This window comes from Hylobates moloch, unplaced genomic scaffold, assembly GCF_009828535.3.
Source record: "Hylobates moloch isolate HMO894 unplaced genomic scaffold, HMol_V3 SCAFFOLD_3, whole genome shotgun sequence".
Classification (NCBI taxonomy): domain Eukaryota; kingdom Metazoa; phylum Chordata; class Mammalia; order Primates; family Hylobatidae; genus Hylobates; species Hylobates moloch.
The window spans coordinates 868,984-886,753 of NW_026652278.1; the positions used below are offsets into that span (position 1 = coordinate 868,984).

General features: G+C 49.9%; 1 protein-coding gene across 1 annotated transcript in view; it reads right to left on the reverse strand.

Annotated features, from left to right (window-relative positions):
• INPP5A (inositol polyphosphate-5-phosphatase A) overlaps positions 1-17,770 on the reverse strand; it is a 232,645-nt gene that overhangs the window by 72,608 nt on the left and 142,267 nt on the right. The window contains exons 5-7 of the mRNA XM_058436448.1: positions 10,641-10,704; positions 3,229-3,332; positions 2,242-2,366 (exon numbers count right to left, since the gene is read on the reverse strand). Of these exons, the coding sequence (XP_058292431.1) occupies positions 2,242-2,366; positions 3,229-3,332; positions 10,641-10,704 (293 nt within the window). The remainder of the gene's footprint in view (positions 1-2,241; positions 2,367-3,228; positions 3,333-10,640; positions 10,705-17,770) is intronic.

The window sequence follows — 17,770 nt, forward strand, 5'->3', positions numbered from 1 at the left end:
ATGGTAGTTTCTTTTGCTGTGCAGAAGCTCTTTAGTTTAATGAGATCCCATTTGTCAATTTTGGCTTTTGTTGCCATTGCTTTTGGTGTTTTAGACATGAAGTCCTTGCCCACGCCTATGGCCTGAATGGTATTGCCTAGGTTTTCTTGTAGGATTTTAATGGTTTTAGGTCTAACATTTAAGTCTTTAATCCATCTTGAATTAATTTTTGTATAAGGTGTAAGGAAGGGATCCAGTTTCAGCTTTCTACATATGGCTAGCCAGTTTTCCCAGCACCATTTATTAAATAGGGAATCCTTTCCCCATTTCTTGTTTTTGTCAGGTTTGTCAAAGATCAAATAGTTGTAGATATGCGGCATCATTTCTGAGGGCTCTGTTCTGTTCCATTGATCTATATCTCTGTTGTGGTACCAGTACCATGCTGTTTTGGTTACTGTAGCCTTGTAGTATCAAACAAATGGAAGAACATTCCATGCTCATGGGTTGGAAGAATCAATATCGTGAAAATGGCCATACTGCCCAAAGTAATTTATAGATTCAATGCCATCCCCATCAAGCTACCAATGACTTTCTTCACAGAATTGGAAAAAACTACTTTAAAGTTCATATGGAACCAAAAAAGAGCCCGCATCGCCAAGTCAATCCTAAGCCAAAAGAACAAAGCTGGAGGCATCACGCTACCTGACTTCAAACTATACCACAAGAAGCTTACAGTTTTTAAAATAAGAGTTTCCTTTTGTTAATTTACCAGGGAAGAGGAAACGTCGGAAAACCTTTGCAGATCATCAAACACACGGGTCCCGGGAGGATTTCTAAGACAATAATGTGGCAGGGCTGGCCCTGACCCACAGGGAGGCCTCCGCCCAGGGCAGGGGCTGGCCCCCCGTCCCAGCCACCAGCAGCCACGAGGATCTGCTGAGCAGCTGACCACCAGGCCGCAGACAGCGACACGCTGCTCTCCCAGGGGAGAGACGGGTCCACACAAAGAGGCTCGGCACCTTTTCCTCCCAGGAATCGTCTACTTTCCAGAACGTGCCCTCTCCTCTGCCTGTGGACACAACACTGCACAACATGGGGCTGGACCCAGGCTGGGGGCTGAGGCTGCTCTTCCTGGGGGAGGGGCGGCCCCTCATGCTATGCCCTCCACAGACCCATGCCAGCAGGCCCCTAATATCACGGAGGCCTCAGAGTACTGGCATTAGGGACCAAGGCCAGGGGCCACACTCAGACCCCTGCTAGGGCGCCCACCCTTCAAAGGGTGGCAAAGTCATAGCAGAGGCCTCCAGATCTTGCCCAACTTCAGCCTGGGCCCCGGGCCTCAGCTCCCTGCTTGCTGGGTCCAGAAGAGAAGCCTGAGGCGTGGGTGCAAGAAGGAGGTCCCGCTGGCCAGAGTGGCAGGGCTGCTCCGGGGCGGGGCTGAGAGACGGAGGGGTCAGGAGCCTGTGTGGCTGCCTGGGAGGACCCTAGAGTGTCTGTTCCTTGCTGAGGGCCCGCTGCCCCTGAGCTTCCCATCCTGGCTGACCCTGCGGGCCCTGGGCCCTCAGGACACACCTCGGCCCCCACCCCCAGGGGCTATGGGGCTCCCTGTGGGCTCTCTTAGCCCATCCAGAGTGGACAGGATCCAGTGAAAAAGGGGACACCTGGTGGGGAGGGGACAGCCCAGCAGCACCCAGTCCAGCCACGGCCCTGGACAGCAATGCAGCCACATGGGTCCTGAGACGAGGTGCCGGGTCGACAGCCCCTGCCTGGACCAGCCCAGCCACCCACAGCTGCTCTCCTCATGCCATCAGGTGGCAGCGCGTGGCCCTGCCCAGCCCAGGCCCCCCCAGCACCCACGCTTCCCACAAAGGGCCCTGAGTCTGTCTCTGGTCACTCTGAGATGAGAGCCTTGGCCGGGTTCAAGAGAGGCCAGAGTTCAGCTCGCAGGCTGTCCAGGGGAACCACAGCCCCCACCCTGCCCTTCCGACGGGCCTGCACCACAGGCGGCCCCTTCAGGGAGGCTGTCGTGACCCAGGGACGCGACTGTGCATGGAGAAGACCATGGAGCTTTCTTCCATGTCCTTTTCCAACTGCTGGACATCGGAGTGGAGGGAGGCAAGTGGGCGGTGCCGGAAGCAGGACCGAGGACGGGAGGCTGGCCCACTGACACAGCGTCCTTGGCCTAGGGAAGACGGATGAGGAGGCCGAGCCACAGGGTGACAGGAGCGCCCCATCCTTCACGGGGCGGCCACAGTCCCTCACTCAAGGTGCGGGCCATAAAGCAAGTTAATAAAGTTGTGGCCTTGCTGGAAGTCAGCTCCGTAGCAGCCTCGGCCGGCACGGCTCTCGTGGAGACAGGACCGCGGAGCAATCCTTCTTGGGGCTGCCTGCGCAGACAAATCCGGACAAGAGCTCCTATATCACAGCCCGCACGCCCCCAAACCTGTGCCCAGCTGCCAGCTCTTCAGTCTCAGTGCCCGGGCTGCTTCTGGCCATGGTGCCTGCACCCCACTGTGATTTAGCAGATGACGAAGGGCAAAGCAGCAAATGCTGCCTCGACAGGTTAACTACACAGCTAGGGAGACGCCGACAATGCCGCGTGTGAGGGTTACCCAAAGATCACGCACACAGAGCAACAGCTGCGCACACACAGCTCAGCAAAAGTGCATGGCCGCCAGAAGGAAACACCAGTTTCTTATCAACACTGTGTCGTCTGGAAGACGACAAATGCCTTCCACACATTTTGATTCTAAACTCTCCATGTGATGCAGGCATAAGTGCTGGGACCCTGCTGCTCGCAGCCTGGCACAACCACCAAGGCTGTATCTGACATGAGACCGTGCCCCTGCCCCACACTCACACCACGGGCACACACGACCGTCAGCCACTGTCTTGGTTACCACCAGCCAGCCCGACCCTCTCCCAGCTGGGTGTGCGGGAGACCCCAGCTGCACGCCAGGGGAGCTGAATGATTTTCCCACATCTTTGGCGAAGGTTCTTTTTCCTGGATACGAGGATTCAGGAACTTACTGATTACTTGGTGCTAATGCCTTAGATTCTCACAGCCCTTACGTGTGACAGCCCAGACTAACCACAGAAGCCTGGACTCCCAGGAAGACAGACTATCGGAGGTAACAACAGGCAGCTGTGACTAGCAACAGTGCAATGTGAAAATTCTGTGTTCCGTGTCGCTCCTGACTGGCTCCCTCTGGGAAGTAAACACGTCAGTGAGAAAGCCTCGCCACGTACCTCGGGGAAGTAGTCCTGTGGAAACTTCTCCTTCTCCAGCATGGGCGTGCTCTCTAAGGTATCCGAGTAGATCTCTTTGCCAGTGACCTTTCTATACTTCTTAGCTGGAAGAGACCAGAAGGACAAGGTGACTATCCCATCGTTGTGCCCCATCCAACCAGCCTGGAGCACAACCTGTTTCCGCCCCACTTGCAGCCCAATGGGAGCAAGAGAGGCCCCCCGAGAGGAGGCCCCGATGAGGGGGCCGACCCAGAACAGACCCCCAGCGGGCCGGCTGCTCCATGCCTGTGGCTCGTAAATTCCCCTCCCATGACCTGGAATCTGACACTCCACTCCATTACCCCCTGAGAGCTCCCAGCCTGCAGATTTACAGGGGCTAATTGGCATCCTCTTTTAAACCCGTGAATATATTTAAGAGGGCTGTAGAATTACCATTCACTCAGACCTTCACATGAATTTATTTAATAACATCGATTTCCTCCCCGTATCCAGCCTCCATCACTCATATTCCAGGGAAGAGGTTTATGTGCGACAGTGAGAGAGGCAGCTTGCGGCAGGGTGCCTCCCAGATGGGCTTTGCCAGTGGCTGCTTGGCACCTTCCTGGAGCCCCCAGTGGATAGGCCAGGCCCAGGGACAGAGGCCCCCCACGGGCAGGGCCCGTCTCGTTGTTGTTCACAACCAGGCCTCAGCCTTTCTTTTTATGGACAGGTAGCTCCACACCCAAGGTGGGGTGTGATCAAGGATGGCAGGGATCCATTCCTCAAACTCCTGCTGGGTCCAGTGGGTAGGTGGCTGCTGGCCTCTTTGCAAGATGCCACAGGATGGCTCCTGGGCCACCGAGGTGACGCTCCTGGGTGTCAAAGAGGTTCCTGGAGACCACTTTGGAGTAGTGTGTTGTGTCCCACAAGCAGCTCCAACCTGCAGTTTCTGGGGTATCATCCACCCCACTACAGCAAGAGGGCAGAGGGGGCAACCTGAGGACCACAGCACCATGGGCCGAAGTGCTAGGTCACCACTGGGGCGGGCAGGAGTTCCAGGCAAAAACAGAGTGCTATGGTCTGGCCTGGCTCTGGGTGCTGTGGTGTGGCCTGGCCCTGGGTGCTGTGGTCTGGCCTGGCCCTGGGTGCTGTGGTGTGGCCTGGCCCTGAGTGCTGTGGTCTGGCCTGGCCCTGGGTGCTGTGTTCTGACCTGGCCCTGGATGCTGTGACCTGGCCCAGCCCTAGGTGCACAGTCCTGGATGTGGGTGCCTCATGGACAGGAGACAGCATGAGATGTTTCAGCGACTTACGGAGCATGGACAGAACGTGAAATAGAGGCCATTCCCTAAACTTGGAGCTTAGACACCACGGATCCTTTCACTGTCTCCACAGTTCTGCCTTTTCCAGAGTGTCACAGAGTTGGAATTACACATTGTGTAGCCTTTTCGGGTTGGCTTCTTTCATTGGTAGCAGGCGTGTCAGGCTCCTCTGTGTCTTCTCACGGCTTCAAAGCTCATTTCTTTTTATCACCAAATAACATTCTGTGGAGCTGACATGCCACTGTCTGCTTGGCCCGTTCACCCACAAGGCACAACAGCAAGTCTTGAAGTCGGGAAGTGCAGGCTCTGACTCTGCTCTTCTTCTTCAAAACTCTGGGCAATGCTGGGTATTTTGCTTTCCACATAACCTTTACAGTCAGTTTGTCAATGGCATGACACACCTTGTTGGGGCTGTGCTGAATCTACAGCTGAAGTTGGGAAGAGCTGAGCCCTTGACAGTATTGGGTTTTCCCACCTGCCTTAGTCCACTGGACAGCTACAGCAAAATAGACTGGGTGGTTTGTAAACAAAGTAAGTGTCTTTCCCCTAGTTTGGGGGGATGGGAAGTCCAAGATCAGGGTGCTAGGAGATGAGGTTCCTCACAGATGGTGCCTTGTGTGTGTCCTCACGCTGGAAGGGGCAAATGAACTCCCAGCCTCTTTCATGAGGGCTCCGATCCCATTCGTGAGGGCTCTGACCTCACACTCTAATCAGCCTCCCAAGGCCCCACCTCTTAACACCATCACCTTAGGGGTCAGGAGGTCAGCAGATGAATTTGGGGGTGGGGGACACCTACATTCCAACCATAGCACTATCCATGAAGACGAATCTCTCTCCATTTATCTAGATCTTCTTTATTTCATCAGAGTTTTATAGTTTTCCTCACAGAGATCTTGTATTAATTTGTTAGATTTATTCCTAAGTACTTCCTTTTAGTGTGTGCTTAAGCAAATGGTATTATGTTTTTAATTTAAAATTCCACCTGTTCATTGCTGCTATATAGGAAAGCAACTGACTTCTGTATATTAACTAGGTATCCTGCAATGTTGCTATAATTGCTTATTAGTACCAGGTTTGTCTGTTATTGTTGCTGACTCTTTGAGATTCTTGACATAATCATATCATCTGAGAACAGATACAGTTCTATCTCCCATCACCCCATCAATATGGCTTTTACTTCCTTTTCTTGTCTTATTACATTATCTAAGATTTTCAGTAAGATGTTGAAGAGAAGTAGATGAGGCATCCTTGCCTTGTTCCTGATCTCATAGGAAAAGCTTCTAATTTCTCACTAAGTGTGGTATTCACTGTAGGATTTTTGGAGCTCTTCTTTATCAAGCTGAGGAAGTTCTCCTCTATTCCTAGTTTGCTGGGAGTTTTTTTCAAATCATTAAGAGATGTGGACTTTGGGAAATGCTTTTTCTGCATCTATTCTATGATCATGTGATTTTCCTTCTTTTGCCTGTTGCAGTGATGGATTACATTAATTGATTTTTAAATGATGAACCAGCCTGTATACCAGGAGTAAATCTCGGTTGGTCATAGTATATAACTGACTGTTGAGAATTTTATTGAGCATTTTTGTTTACAGTTCATGGTTTTCCTTCTTTGTAATCTCTTTATCTGGTTTTAGTATTAGGGTAATGCTGGCCTCACAGAATGATTTAGGATGTTTGTCCTCTGCTTATATTTTCTGGAAAAGATTGTAGAGAGCTGGTATAACATCTTCCTTAAATGCATGATAGAATTCACCAGTGAAACCACTTGGGTCTGATGCTTTTTTAGCAGGTTATTAATTACTTATTCAATGTCGTTAATAGCTATAGACCTGTTCAGATTATCTATTTTTCCTCGTATGAGTTTTCATAGATTGTGTCTTTCAAGGAATTGGCCCATCTAAGTTATTACATTTATAGGCAGAAATTAATGATATTCTTTTATTATCCTTCAAATGTCCACAGGATCAGCAGTAATGGCCCCTCTCTAATTTCTGATATTAATAATCTGTGTCTTCTCTCTTTTTTTCTTAGTCTGGCTAGAGGTTTATCGATTTTATTGATCTATTTAAAGAATCAGCTTTTGGTTTTGTTAATTTTCTCTGTTCATTTCCTGTTTTCAATTCTGTTGCTTTCTGTTCCAATTTTCATTATTTCTTTTCTTCTGCTTACTTTGGAATTTTCTTTCCTTCTTCTAGCTTCCTAAGGTAGACGCTTAGATGATTGATTTTAGCTCTTTCTTCCTTTCTTCTTAGCACTTTTTTCTTTTTAGCTTCTTTTCTTTTTAGCTCTTCCTTATATGCATTTGATGCTATAAATTTACCTCTAAACATTACTTTTGCTAATATCCCATGAATATTAGGCTGTATTTACATTTTCATTTGGTTCAAAATATTTTTAAATTTCTCTTGAGACTTCTTTGACTCATATGTTATCTAGATATGTGTTGTTTAATATTCAAGTATTTGGGGATTTTCCAGCTACTTTTCTGGTACTGATTTCTAGTTTAATTCCATTGTAATCTATGAGCATGCTGTATATAGCTTCTGTTCTTTAAATTTGTAAAGGTGTGTTTTATGGCCCAGAATGTGATCTGTCTTAGTGAATGTTCCATGTGAGCTTGACAAAAACGTATATTCTGCTGTTACTGGATGAGGTATCCTATAAATGTCAATTAGATCAATTTGTTTGATGGTGCTGTTGAGTTAAACTATGTCTTTCCTGATTTTATGCTTGCCAGATCTGTTCATTCCTGATACAGGGTGTTGAAGTCTCTAACTATGATAGTGGATTCATCTGTTTCTCCTGGCAGTTCTACTTGTTTTTGCCTTGTGTATTTTGACACTCTGTTGTTAGGCACCTAGATATTAAGGATTGTTATGTATTCTCGGAGACTTGATCTTTTTATCACGATGTAATGTCCCTCTTTACTGCTGAAAACTTTCCTAGCTCTGAAGTCTGCTCTGCCTATTCTGATAATTTCTGATATTAATAATTTGTGTCATTTTTTTTCTTAGTCTGGCTAGAGGTTTATCCATTTTATTGATTTTTTTCAAAGAACCAGCTTTTGGGTTAATTTACTTTTCTTCTAGTTTCCTAAGGTACAAGCTTAGATAATTGATTGTAGATCTTTCTGCTTTTCTAATATATGTATTTGATGCTATAAATTAATATGGCTCCTCCAGCTTTCTTTTGGCCCATCTAAGTTTTCCTTTGATTCATGTTAGAACAGTTTACCTTCCTCCATCCCTTATCTATTAATCTTTAGGTGTCTATATAAATGGGTTTCTAAAAGACAACACATAGTTCAGTATTTTTTTTAATCCACTCTTACAGTCTCTGTCCTTTAATTGGTATATTTAGACCATTCATATTTAAAGGGATCGTTGATATAGCTGGAGTAATATCTACCATATTTGTAAGTTTTCTATTTGTTGCCTTTGTTCTTTGTATCTTTGGGGTCTCCCATCCTTTATCTGCCTTCTCTAGCTTTTACTGGGCATTTTATATGGTTCCATTATCTCTCCTCTCTTAACACATCAATTATACTTCTTTTAAAAAGCTTTTTAGTGGTTGCCATAGTTTGCAATACACATGTATAACTAATCCAAGTCCACTTTTAAATAATACTATATTCCTTAAAACGACAGTACAGGTTTCTTATAACAGAGTACCCCAAATTCCTCCCTCCTGTCCTTATGACATTTCTGCTATTCATTCCACTTATCCATAAGCTGCAGTTGACCAATACATGGTTGCTGTTATTACGTTGAGCAAAAGTTATCTGCTAGATCAATTAAGGGCAAGAAAAATATATTTCATTTTATCTTCACGTATTCCCTAATGCTTTTTCTTTCTTTAGGTAAACCAGAGTTTCTGGGCTATATGATATTTCCTTCTGTTGAGGAGCTCCTTTTGCATTTCTTGCGAGGCAGGTAAATTACTTCCATCTTTGCTTATCTGACAAAGTCAACTTCCTTCACTTTTGAAGAATAATTTTTTTCTGAACACGATATTTTCTTCTTACAATGCTTTAAATATTTCACACTGCTCTCTTCCTTCCTGCATGGTTTCTGGGAAAAGGTCCAATGTAACTCTTACCCTTGTTCCTTTACAGGTAAGGAATCACCTCGTCTATAGGAATCTCCTGGATTCTTTCAAGATTTTCTTTTTTCTTTGATTTTCTGCAGTTTGAACAAGGTGGCCTGGGGTTGACTTTCTGGCATTTATCCTGCTTGGTGTTGGCATTCGTTGAGCTTTCTGGATCTGTGGTTTGGTGTCAGTTACAAGTTTGGAAAGTTCTAAACCATTACTACGTGAAATCTTCCTTCTGTTCCTTTCCTTCTACTCCTACTGGGGTTCCCTTTACAAGCTGCACCTGTTGTCGCTGTTCCACAGGTCTTGGCCATTTTCTTCTGTTTTCAAATTTATTCTCATTTCTTCTTGCTTTTCAGGTTGTGAAGCTTCTAACACCTTCCAGCTCGCCGATTCTTCCCTCAGCCGCATGTGCGGATGAGCCACTGCTTCATTTCTGGTTCTGTTTCTGTGTGAGTCCTTCTCAGAGCCTCGAGCCCCTAGCCTGACCCTTGAGCCCAACCGCCCAGCCCGAGCCCCCAGCCTGACCCCTGAGCCTGATCCTCAAGTCCAACTCCCCAGCCCAACCCCCCAGCCCGAGGCCCCCCCACTGCGCTAAGCATCAGCAGCAACACCTGCCATGTGGGGCACTGAGAACATTGTCAGCATCCATATGCCTCCCGCGACCTCATGCCTCCCGCAACCGCACGCCTCCCGCGACCACACGTCTCCCGCATCCACATGCCTCCTGTGTCCGCACACCTTCCTGACACACCACGTGCTCAGGACGTGCTCGCTGTCCACTCCTCATGTTGTTCCTGTTAGTTTGGCCACACGGAGGGCCCTGGGGAAAGTTTTGCTAGAGTGAAGTGTGTATCTCATGTATAGTTTTAAATACATCGTAGGTTCACCAGGCACTTCATGACTGATTAAACTTAGTAGTAAAACAGGTATTCAAATGGCTACTGAAAAACAGAAAAGTTCTGCAGATCCAGGGCACGGTGAAGCCTGACACACAAGCTCCTCGGTTCCAGCTTCCTGCAGCACACGCTGCATCTGAGCACCCTCTCTCCCCACTCTCGCTGGCCGCTCCGTGCCTGAGCACACAGGACGCGGGTGCCGTGTCTCCCAAAATGGAGCGAAGAGCGCCACCGGCGGCTCCTGCGGTTTTGTGGCCGATCCTGCCACAGGCCTCAAGAAGGGCTCGGATGCTAGAATTTGCACGGATCTGAAGATCAGGTAACAGGGCAGTGAGAAATCATTTTGCTGGCCAGAATCTTGCTCTCATCATCAGTGAAATCACCACTCAAGCAACTGAGATAAGACTGCCGCGCAATTTCCTATGAGGTGCTCTGTCTCCCGAGGGAGCGCAAACACGGAATGTGAACGAAATGACACCGTCTGTGGCTCCAGTTACTGCAACGTGCAGGGCACTTCACATGGATGTGATCTGCTCCGGAGGCCGCGTGGGGTTCCGAGAACTCACACACGGCAGGAAAGGATAGCGTCAGACAGGAAGTCATCGCACAAACACCCCCAGGCCGTGTGGAGCCCACACCCGGCCTAGCTCACGCACCTGCCCTCAACAAAGAAATGAACAGGAGGGGACAGCCCGTGTCAGCAGAGTGTCTCAGGGCATCTTTTCCGTGAAGACGCACAGCACACGACCATCAAACGGGGACACTGTTCACGGCACGGAGGACTGTCCCTGCCCATTCTTATTTCTGAAACATGCAACCCTCTCATTTGGCTTTTCATTTTCTCACACTGGGTGGGAACACAGATACAAACTATTCCTTCCTCTTAACCCAACTCTAGGAAAGCCAGGTCCCCACCAGAGCCTTGCCAGGCAGCCAGTGTGGGACGGCCAAGGGGCCTCGAGTCCAGGTCCAGGAGGCCCCTGGAGTGACCTCTGGCCAGTGGCTCAAGACACCCAGCCCACAGTGGCCACTCACAGAGACAGGGCAGGAGGGTCCTGGGGAAGCCAGACACCAGGAGGGGTGAGCGCCGAGACAAAATCCCGGAAGACGGCACGCAGTCTTACCTTTAAAGTCAAACTGGTAGATGTTTTTCAAGGATTCATGAAGAAAATAAAAGCTTCCTAGTGCCTGTAGAGCAAAAAGAGAAATCAAATGAGAGACTGGTGCTGGGAATATTTCTAAAGATCGTTTTTAACAATAAATAAAAGAAGCTCTTTTAAACTAGCTAGAGCAAGAGTTTAACCAGTTGTAATTTAATCACAGTTACTGAAGCACAAGACGTCAAGCAGAGGTAACCTGCGAACACCCAAACTCCCCAAGCTCCAGGCATGCAGTGAGCCGTGCAGCCGGTGCTGGTTCCAGCAGGGGTGCAGGTCCCGCGGGCCAGGCACTGAGTGGACCAGACCCTTCCCAGATGAGCCCTGCAGCCGGTGCTGGCTCCAGCAGGGGCCCAAGTCCCGCGGGCCGGGCACTGAATGAACCAGACCCTTCCCAGGTGAGCCGTGCAGCCGGTGCTGGTTCCAGCAGGGGCGCAGGTCCCGTGGGCCAGCCACTGAGTGGACGAGACCCTTCCCAGCACTGATGCTCGGCTTCGTCCTGGGGCCCCCAACCATCAGCTCCACTGCACCCGGCCCCACCCTGCCCCATCGCCCCAGGAGCCGCCGGTGTCTCCCACTCACAAATTAGTTGGATGGTTGCAGAGCACAGGGATCCCTGCTTTCCACACCAGAGAAGGCAAAAGTACGCGGCTGGATGCCGCAGGGCTGGGTCGACGGATACCACACAGTTACTTGTCGATCTGAACTGCAAGTTTCACGTGGTATTTTCTACGGATGAACTTGTGTCTGTGTGCAGCAGTGTGTTCGTACTGGTGTGTGTATTATTTCTGTGTATTTTTTTTTTTTTTTTTGCTAAATCTGGCAACCCCAACATGGGGCCTGGTGCAACTCTGGGGTGATCAGAATATTCTACACTGGGTTGCAGTGGTTGCCTTTGTCAAAACTCACTAAATTATACCCCAAACAGGGCGAATCTCACCATCTATACATTAATCTTTATAAACCTGACTTAACAAACAAACCTATCTCATAGGAGATAGCTGTGTGCCCTGCGGGGGTAGTAGGTGCTGGGATAAAGCAGGGGAGAGTTTGAAGTGGCGGCGCCAGGTGGGCCAGAGAGGAGGGCACATGGGCGCAGCTGCAGCCGGAGGGCGGGGCTGCCTGCAGGGAGCCCAACGGTTACCAGGCCACACAGGGCCTCCCACAGGGAAGAGACTCTGAGCCACTAGGGGTTCTAACCCCAACTCTGCATTCTGAACAGGGCCTGTCCTCAGCTGAAAGCACAGGGCACAGTGCATCCCTCACACTGTGTGTGTGTGTGCCTGTGGACAACACAAGGGCAATGCCTGAGCATCACCTCATTCCACGGCTTCACTTGTACACTCTTGCACATTCATGTACACACATGCACACCACACGCTTGCACACACTCACACTAACACATATCCACTTGTGCACACACTTGTGCACACGCACTCACAGGCACTTGCTCACACACGCACACACAGGCACTCACACACTTGCACACATACTCATGCACACACAACATGCACTTGCTCACATGCACTAACATGCACACACGCACTCATGCACACTTACACTTGCACAGTCATGCACTCACACTGCTGGTGCACACACGCACTCGTGCACACACACGCACTTGCTCACACACATGAACTCATTCGTGCACACGCACTCACATGCACTTGCTCACACACACTTGCACACACACACCCTCATGCACTCTTGCTTTGTTTTGGGCAGAACCATGACCCCACAACCCTGCAGTTTTGAGCGCCCCAGTGTGGACCTCCTGCTGAGATGCTGTCCTACCGGGCTGCAGAGCTATTGTCTCTCTAAGAAAGTCAAAGGCAACGCCTGAGCATCACCTAATTCCAAGGCCCAGGCTAAACGTCCCACACACTTCGGGCTCTGCAGTTCCCAGGGAACTGCTGCTCCCTCCTTGAAGACTGGTCACTGGGGTGGCTGTCCTGGGGGCAGGGCTGCAGGAAGGTGCACCACACTGGGGCGTCAGGAGGCCGCTGCTCCCTCAGAGGCGCCGGGCGGCGGGCACAGTGCGTGGTGAGGGGACTTATGTTCTGGGCCTGCTGAGGGCCAAACGTGCCAGTAACTCTGGCCCAGTCCCTGTCCGCAGCCCCCTGGGCCCCTGGGTCAGCTCTCTGGGGCTGGTTGGGCCGTCTCTGGTTTGATGCTGACTCCACAACACGGGAAGCTCCCTGGAGGCCATGCAGCTCCTGCTCCTAGGGCGTGTGCAGTGCACGGTGGGCCGGGGTGACAGTCCTCCTCCCAGGGACGTTGGCCACATGGACACCTCACCAGAAAACAGTGTTTCACCTTGGGGATGACATAGCTGCCCTCTGACAGAACGCACTTCAAGAAGTGCATTTCAACTCCTAAAAATAGAGAGGCTGGCTGGCAAGCCTGAGCCCTGTGCACTGACGCCATGGTGGCCTCTGCCTCCTGTCTCTGCTGTGTCTGGTGGGGAAGGGGACACACTCACAGGCAGGAGCAGGGACACATGCCGCCTCCACCCAGCACAGGTGGCAGGTACGAGCGCTCGCTTGCATGTGCACACACACATGTGCACACTCATGAGTGCCAGACCGCGGCAGGAGAACCCAAAGCTGAGGGGTAGCCATGGGCCTCCCAGCCCTGCATCCTGGCCACCACCCAGATGGGAGCCCCCGGGCTAGCCGACAGATGACAGGGACCTTCTGTCTGGGGGACGGGGATGAAGGACACCCGAGGGGGACGCAGTGCACTTCCTCTTTTCTCGCAGGTGGGTCTAGGGTGCAGCAGGCAGCGTCTCTGTCTCCACGGGAAAGCCAGAAGGTGGGAGAACCTGTGTGCCTGACATGGGGCTCTGTCCTCGGGCCCTCTGTGGTCCCTGGCCCCAGGCCACATGCCCTGGTGAGCTGCCGCTGGGTCCAGAAGGCTGCACGTGGCGATGATGCACTCGGCTGTGACATGGACACTGCTCGACTGACCCGCTATCTCACTAGGCATCTGCTGGGAACCTGTTCAGAACCCAGGGAACTGAGCCACCTTTACAGCAGGTCTTAAAAACACCCAGTGTTGGCCGGGCTTGGTGGCTCACGCCTGTAATACCAGCACTTTGTGGGGGCGAGGTGGTGGATCACTTGAGGTCAGGAGTTCAAGACCAGCCTGGCCAACATGGTGAAACCCCGTCTTTACTAAAAGTACAAAAATCAGACAGGCGTGGTGGCGCGCGCCTGTAATCCCAGCTACTTGGGAGGCTGAGGCAGGAGAATTGCTTGAACCTGGGAGGCAGAGGTTGCAGTGAGCCGAGATCACGCCACTGCACTCCAGCCTAGGTGACAGGGCAAGACTCCATCTCAAAAACATAGAAAATTAAAATTAAAAAGCCAGTGTTCATCCTTTTCTTTGGCAAAATCGAGTTTCAGCACAGAGTTAAGAGAGAAAACTGCAGGCCTGTGCCCCATGGATGAAACTTAACGTCTCCTCCACCGACATCAGCCCTTCTTTATAGAGGATATCCCTTCATTTGTTTCAGATAAAGAAAGCACTCTGAAAAAACATAAGTAAATAAATGTCGCTGCAAACATTTAAATCATTACCTCACTGAATGTGATAAAGCTAACAGAATATTATAAAGTTTGTAATAAATAAGCGAAAAATAAATTGCCAATGCAGGGACAGAAACTGCAATTCATAGTCAGAAAATCCATAATTAGCTCTAATGAACATTTAAAGTCAAAGTTCAACCCAACTTTTTCAGTGTTTACCCTGTCCCATCAATACGGTTCGGGGCACCCATTTATCACAGACACCAGGACATCGGGCCAGGAGCACGTCTGGGGCTGCTGACAGCAAGTCCCCAGCTCACCCAGGCCTCTGACCACAGTACTTGTCAAGAGTATGTCTTGTCACATCTGAGAATAATGACTCCTCGCCTCTTGCTAAAAACAAAATACTTTTTACATATTTATAAACAAGACTGTCAAGAGTGCTCATTTATTCTGCATTAGTGAAATGCAGCCGTTGGCTGTGATGCTTCTGCTAGGACTGCAGACATGGGCAGGAGCCCTCCAGCCCCCAGAGGCCACGGCATAGCCAGGAAGCGGCCTCCACTGGACAAAGCCAAGCCCCTGGGGCACGGAGAAGTCAATCCGGTGCAGGCCACACAGGAGATCCAGACCCCATCTACCCATGTGGTCCTGGGCCTGATCTTTCAGACATTTCCCCTGCCCTTGTGATACAGGGCTGCACTGGTGGGACCCAAGTCTCTGAAGGCAGCCTGGGAGCTAATGGGCAATTGAAGCTCCCGGTCACCACCCATCAGGCTTCCACACCAACTGGCGACCAGGGCGCAATGAACCCTGTGTACCATGGTGGCTCAGTGCCTCTCACAGGGGCGGCTAGTGAAGATGGAGTATTTGCAAATGCTATTAAAACAACCTCTCAACTTCAATTGGAGTCCGGTAATGTGATAAATGGCCACACCATGTCACTTAGCTTGATTTCAGGAGCTGAATTCTGATAGCAGGCCCAGTTTGCAAACACAGTCAACTCAGGGCGGGAGCAGACCACTTCTCACACATTCAGAAAGAACAACGTGTCCCGGCAGGCACTGTGCAATCACAAAGCCCATGTTTGTTGAGCGGGGTCCCACCTCCTGGACGGAGCCACCGGCTGGAAGGCTCGGGATGACTCAGGCCGGGGCAGAGGCTGACAAGGCAGGAACACAAAGCTGCCATTGGAAATGCCTCCATCACTTTTTATTTGCAAACAAGTCAGATGGCCGGTAATTTATCATTTCCTCAATCAGGTGAACGACCAAAGCACACATCATTAACCCGGTCTTCTGCACCCAGCTCCCTCGTGCACGAAACAGAACACATTCCTAAAACTTCAGTCACACGGACCCGCAGTAAGGGACGCACATGAGCACACGCTCTGCTCGAGACAGAAAGAGGAAACGCACAAGCAGTGCCCATGTGAGGCCCCAGGTGGCAACAGGGCCCTTCCCCTGTGCTGATTCCAACCACATTGGGGGCGTGACCACAGGTGCCAGCTCCCACTGCGCCCCAGGGGGATCTCCGTGAGCCTGCCGCCGCATTCTGCCACTGGGAAGGCAAAAAGTGTTGAGGGAGGAGGCCACAGCCCGCGGCCCAGGGGAGCCCTGACTAAGGCTGACTGTGCTTATCAACAGTGACTCAGAAAAAAGAGTGGCAGCATTTGGTGACTCCCATCTCACTCTGAGACAGCACAACATTTTGTTATTTCTACAGATAAAGTGTTTTCACCTCCAGTTTTTTTTTTTTTTTTAATAAAATAAATCTAGGAGCAGAAAGAAAAACGTCGTAAGATATTGTTGGTAACTAATCTTCAAGTCTGCAACAAAACAGAGAACTTCATTTGTTTTAAACGAGAGTCGAGCGATTACTAAACACGAGTCCTCTCATGTGCAGCCCACTCCTTCCCCAGCTGCACGCTGTGAGGACACAGGACCCCCAAGTGAAGGACGCAGCCTTGCGCGGGAGCCCAGGGGCACGCAACCATGCTCACCCGGGCTCTGACACCGTGAGGGCCAGCGGCAAACGTCTGTGCTCTCTGAGAACCAAGCTGAGGACATCACGGAGAGGCCAAGCCTGACGCTCCGTCTCATTAGGGTGAAAGCACCTGCCCGAGCTGAGACAGCTTGTGGTTCTGAGCCTGATCGTTCAGACAGTTCCTCTGCCCTTGTAATACAGGAGAAACGAGAAGACACTCAGGCTCACAGTGACTAATGAGTGACTGAGGACATGAGCCACAGGGACACACCACGTCCTGTGAACTTACAACCCCACACCCTCACAGCTGCTTCGCACCCAGGAGAAACTCCTGCACACACACACATATGTACACATCCATGCACACACATGTACATAACCCACATCCATATACACTACAGACAAACATACATATGTAATACACACATACACATACATGCATATACCTGCAGACATACATATGTCCATATACACATGTGGAATGCACACACAGACCTCTCTCAGAGACGCTGGAGCTCTCAGGAGACGTGCATGAGAATACAATGGCATATGACGTCTGAAAACACCAACTGAAAATGACCCAAATGCTTAACGTGCAAAAGGGTAAATCGAATTCGAAATATTCCTATGATAGAACCGGATGCAGCAAGGAAAATACACAGATCAGAGTCACATCCAGAAACACAGGTGGGTTTCACAAAGGACACTGAGAAAGAGGACAGTTCCTCAAATGTCCTATGGCGTGATACCAAGATAGAGACATACTTTAGCTTATTTTGAATGCTACATAATAATTCACCATATAAAAATACTGTAATTTGGCCAGGCACAGTGGCTCACACCTGTAATCTTAACACTTTGGGAAGCCAAGCGGGTCGATCACTTGAGGTCACGAGTTCGAGACCAGCCTGGCCAACATGGCAAAACCCCATCTCTACTAAAAATACAACAATTAGCCAGGTGTGGTGGCCCATGCTTGTAATTCCAGCTACTTGGGAGGCTGAGGCAGGAGAATCACTTGAACCTGGGAGGCAGAGACTGCAGTGAGCCAAGATCACCCCATTGCACTCCAGCCTGGGCAACAGAGCGAGTGAGACTTTGTCTCAAACAAACAAAAATAAACCCTGTAATTTATCCATTTCTCTGTTGCACATAAAGACTAATTCCAATTATTTGAGTATTATAATTGATGCTATAATAATCTCCCCTGCATGGTGTTACTGAGCAAGTGTGTCAGAGATAACAAGCATCTGGGTACATGGGTACCAAGTGTTCACACAGACATACTACGCAGGAGGATTTGCTGGGTCACTGCAGACATGCACCCTCCACATAGGGTAATACACACATGTACACGTGAATTAAACATGCGTGCGCATGAATATAACAGATAGCCTTGCTGTGTCACCGCAGACACGTGCCCTCCACCTAGGATAATACACACATGTACAGATTAAACATGCATGCAAATACACAGCCTTGCTGGGTCACCACAGACACATGCCCTCCACAGAGAACACACACATGTACACGCAGATTAAACATGTGTGCATATATATATAATACACAGATGGCCTTGCT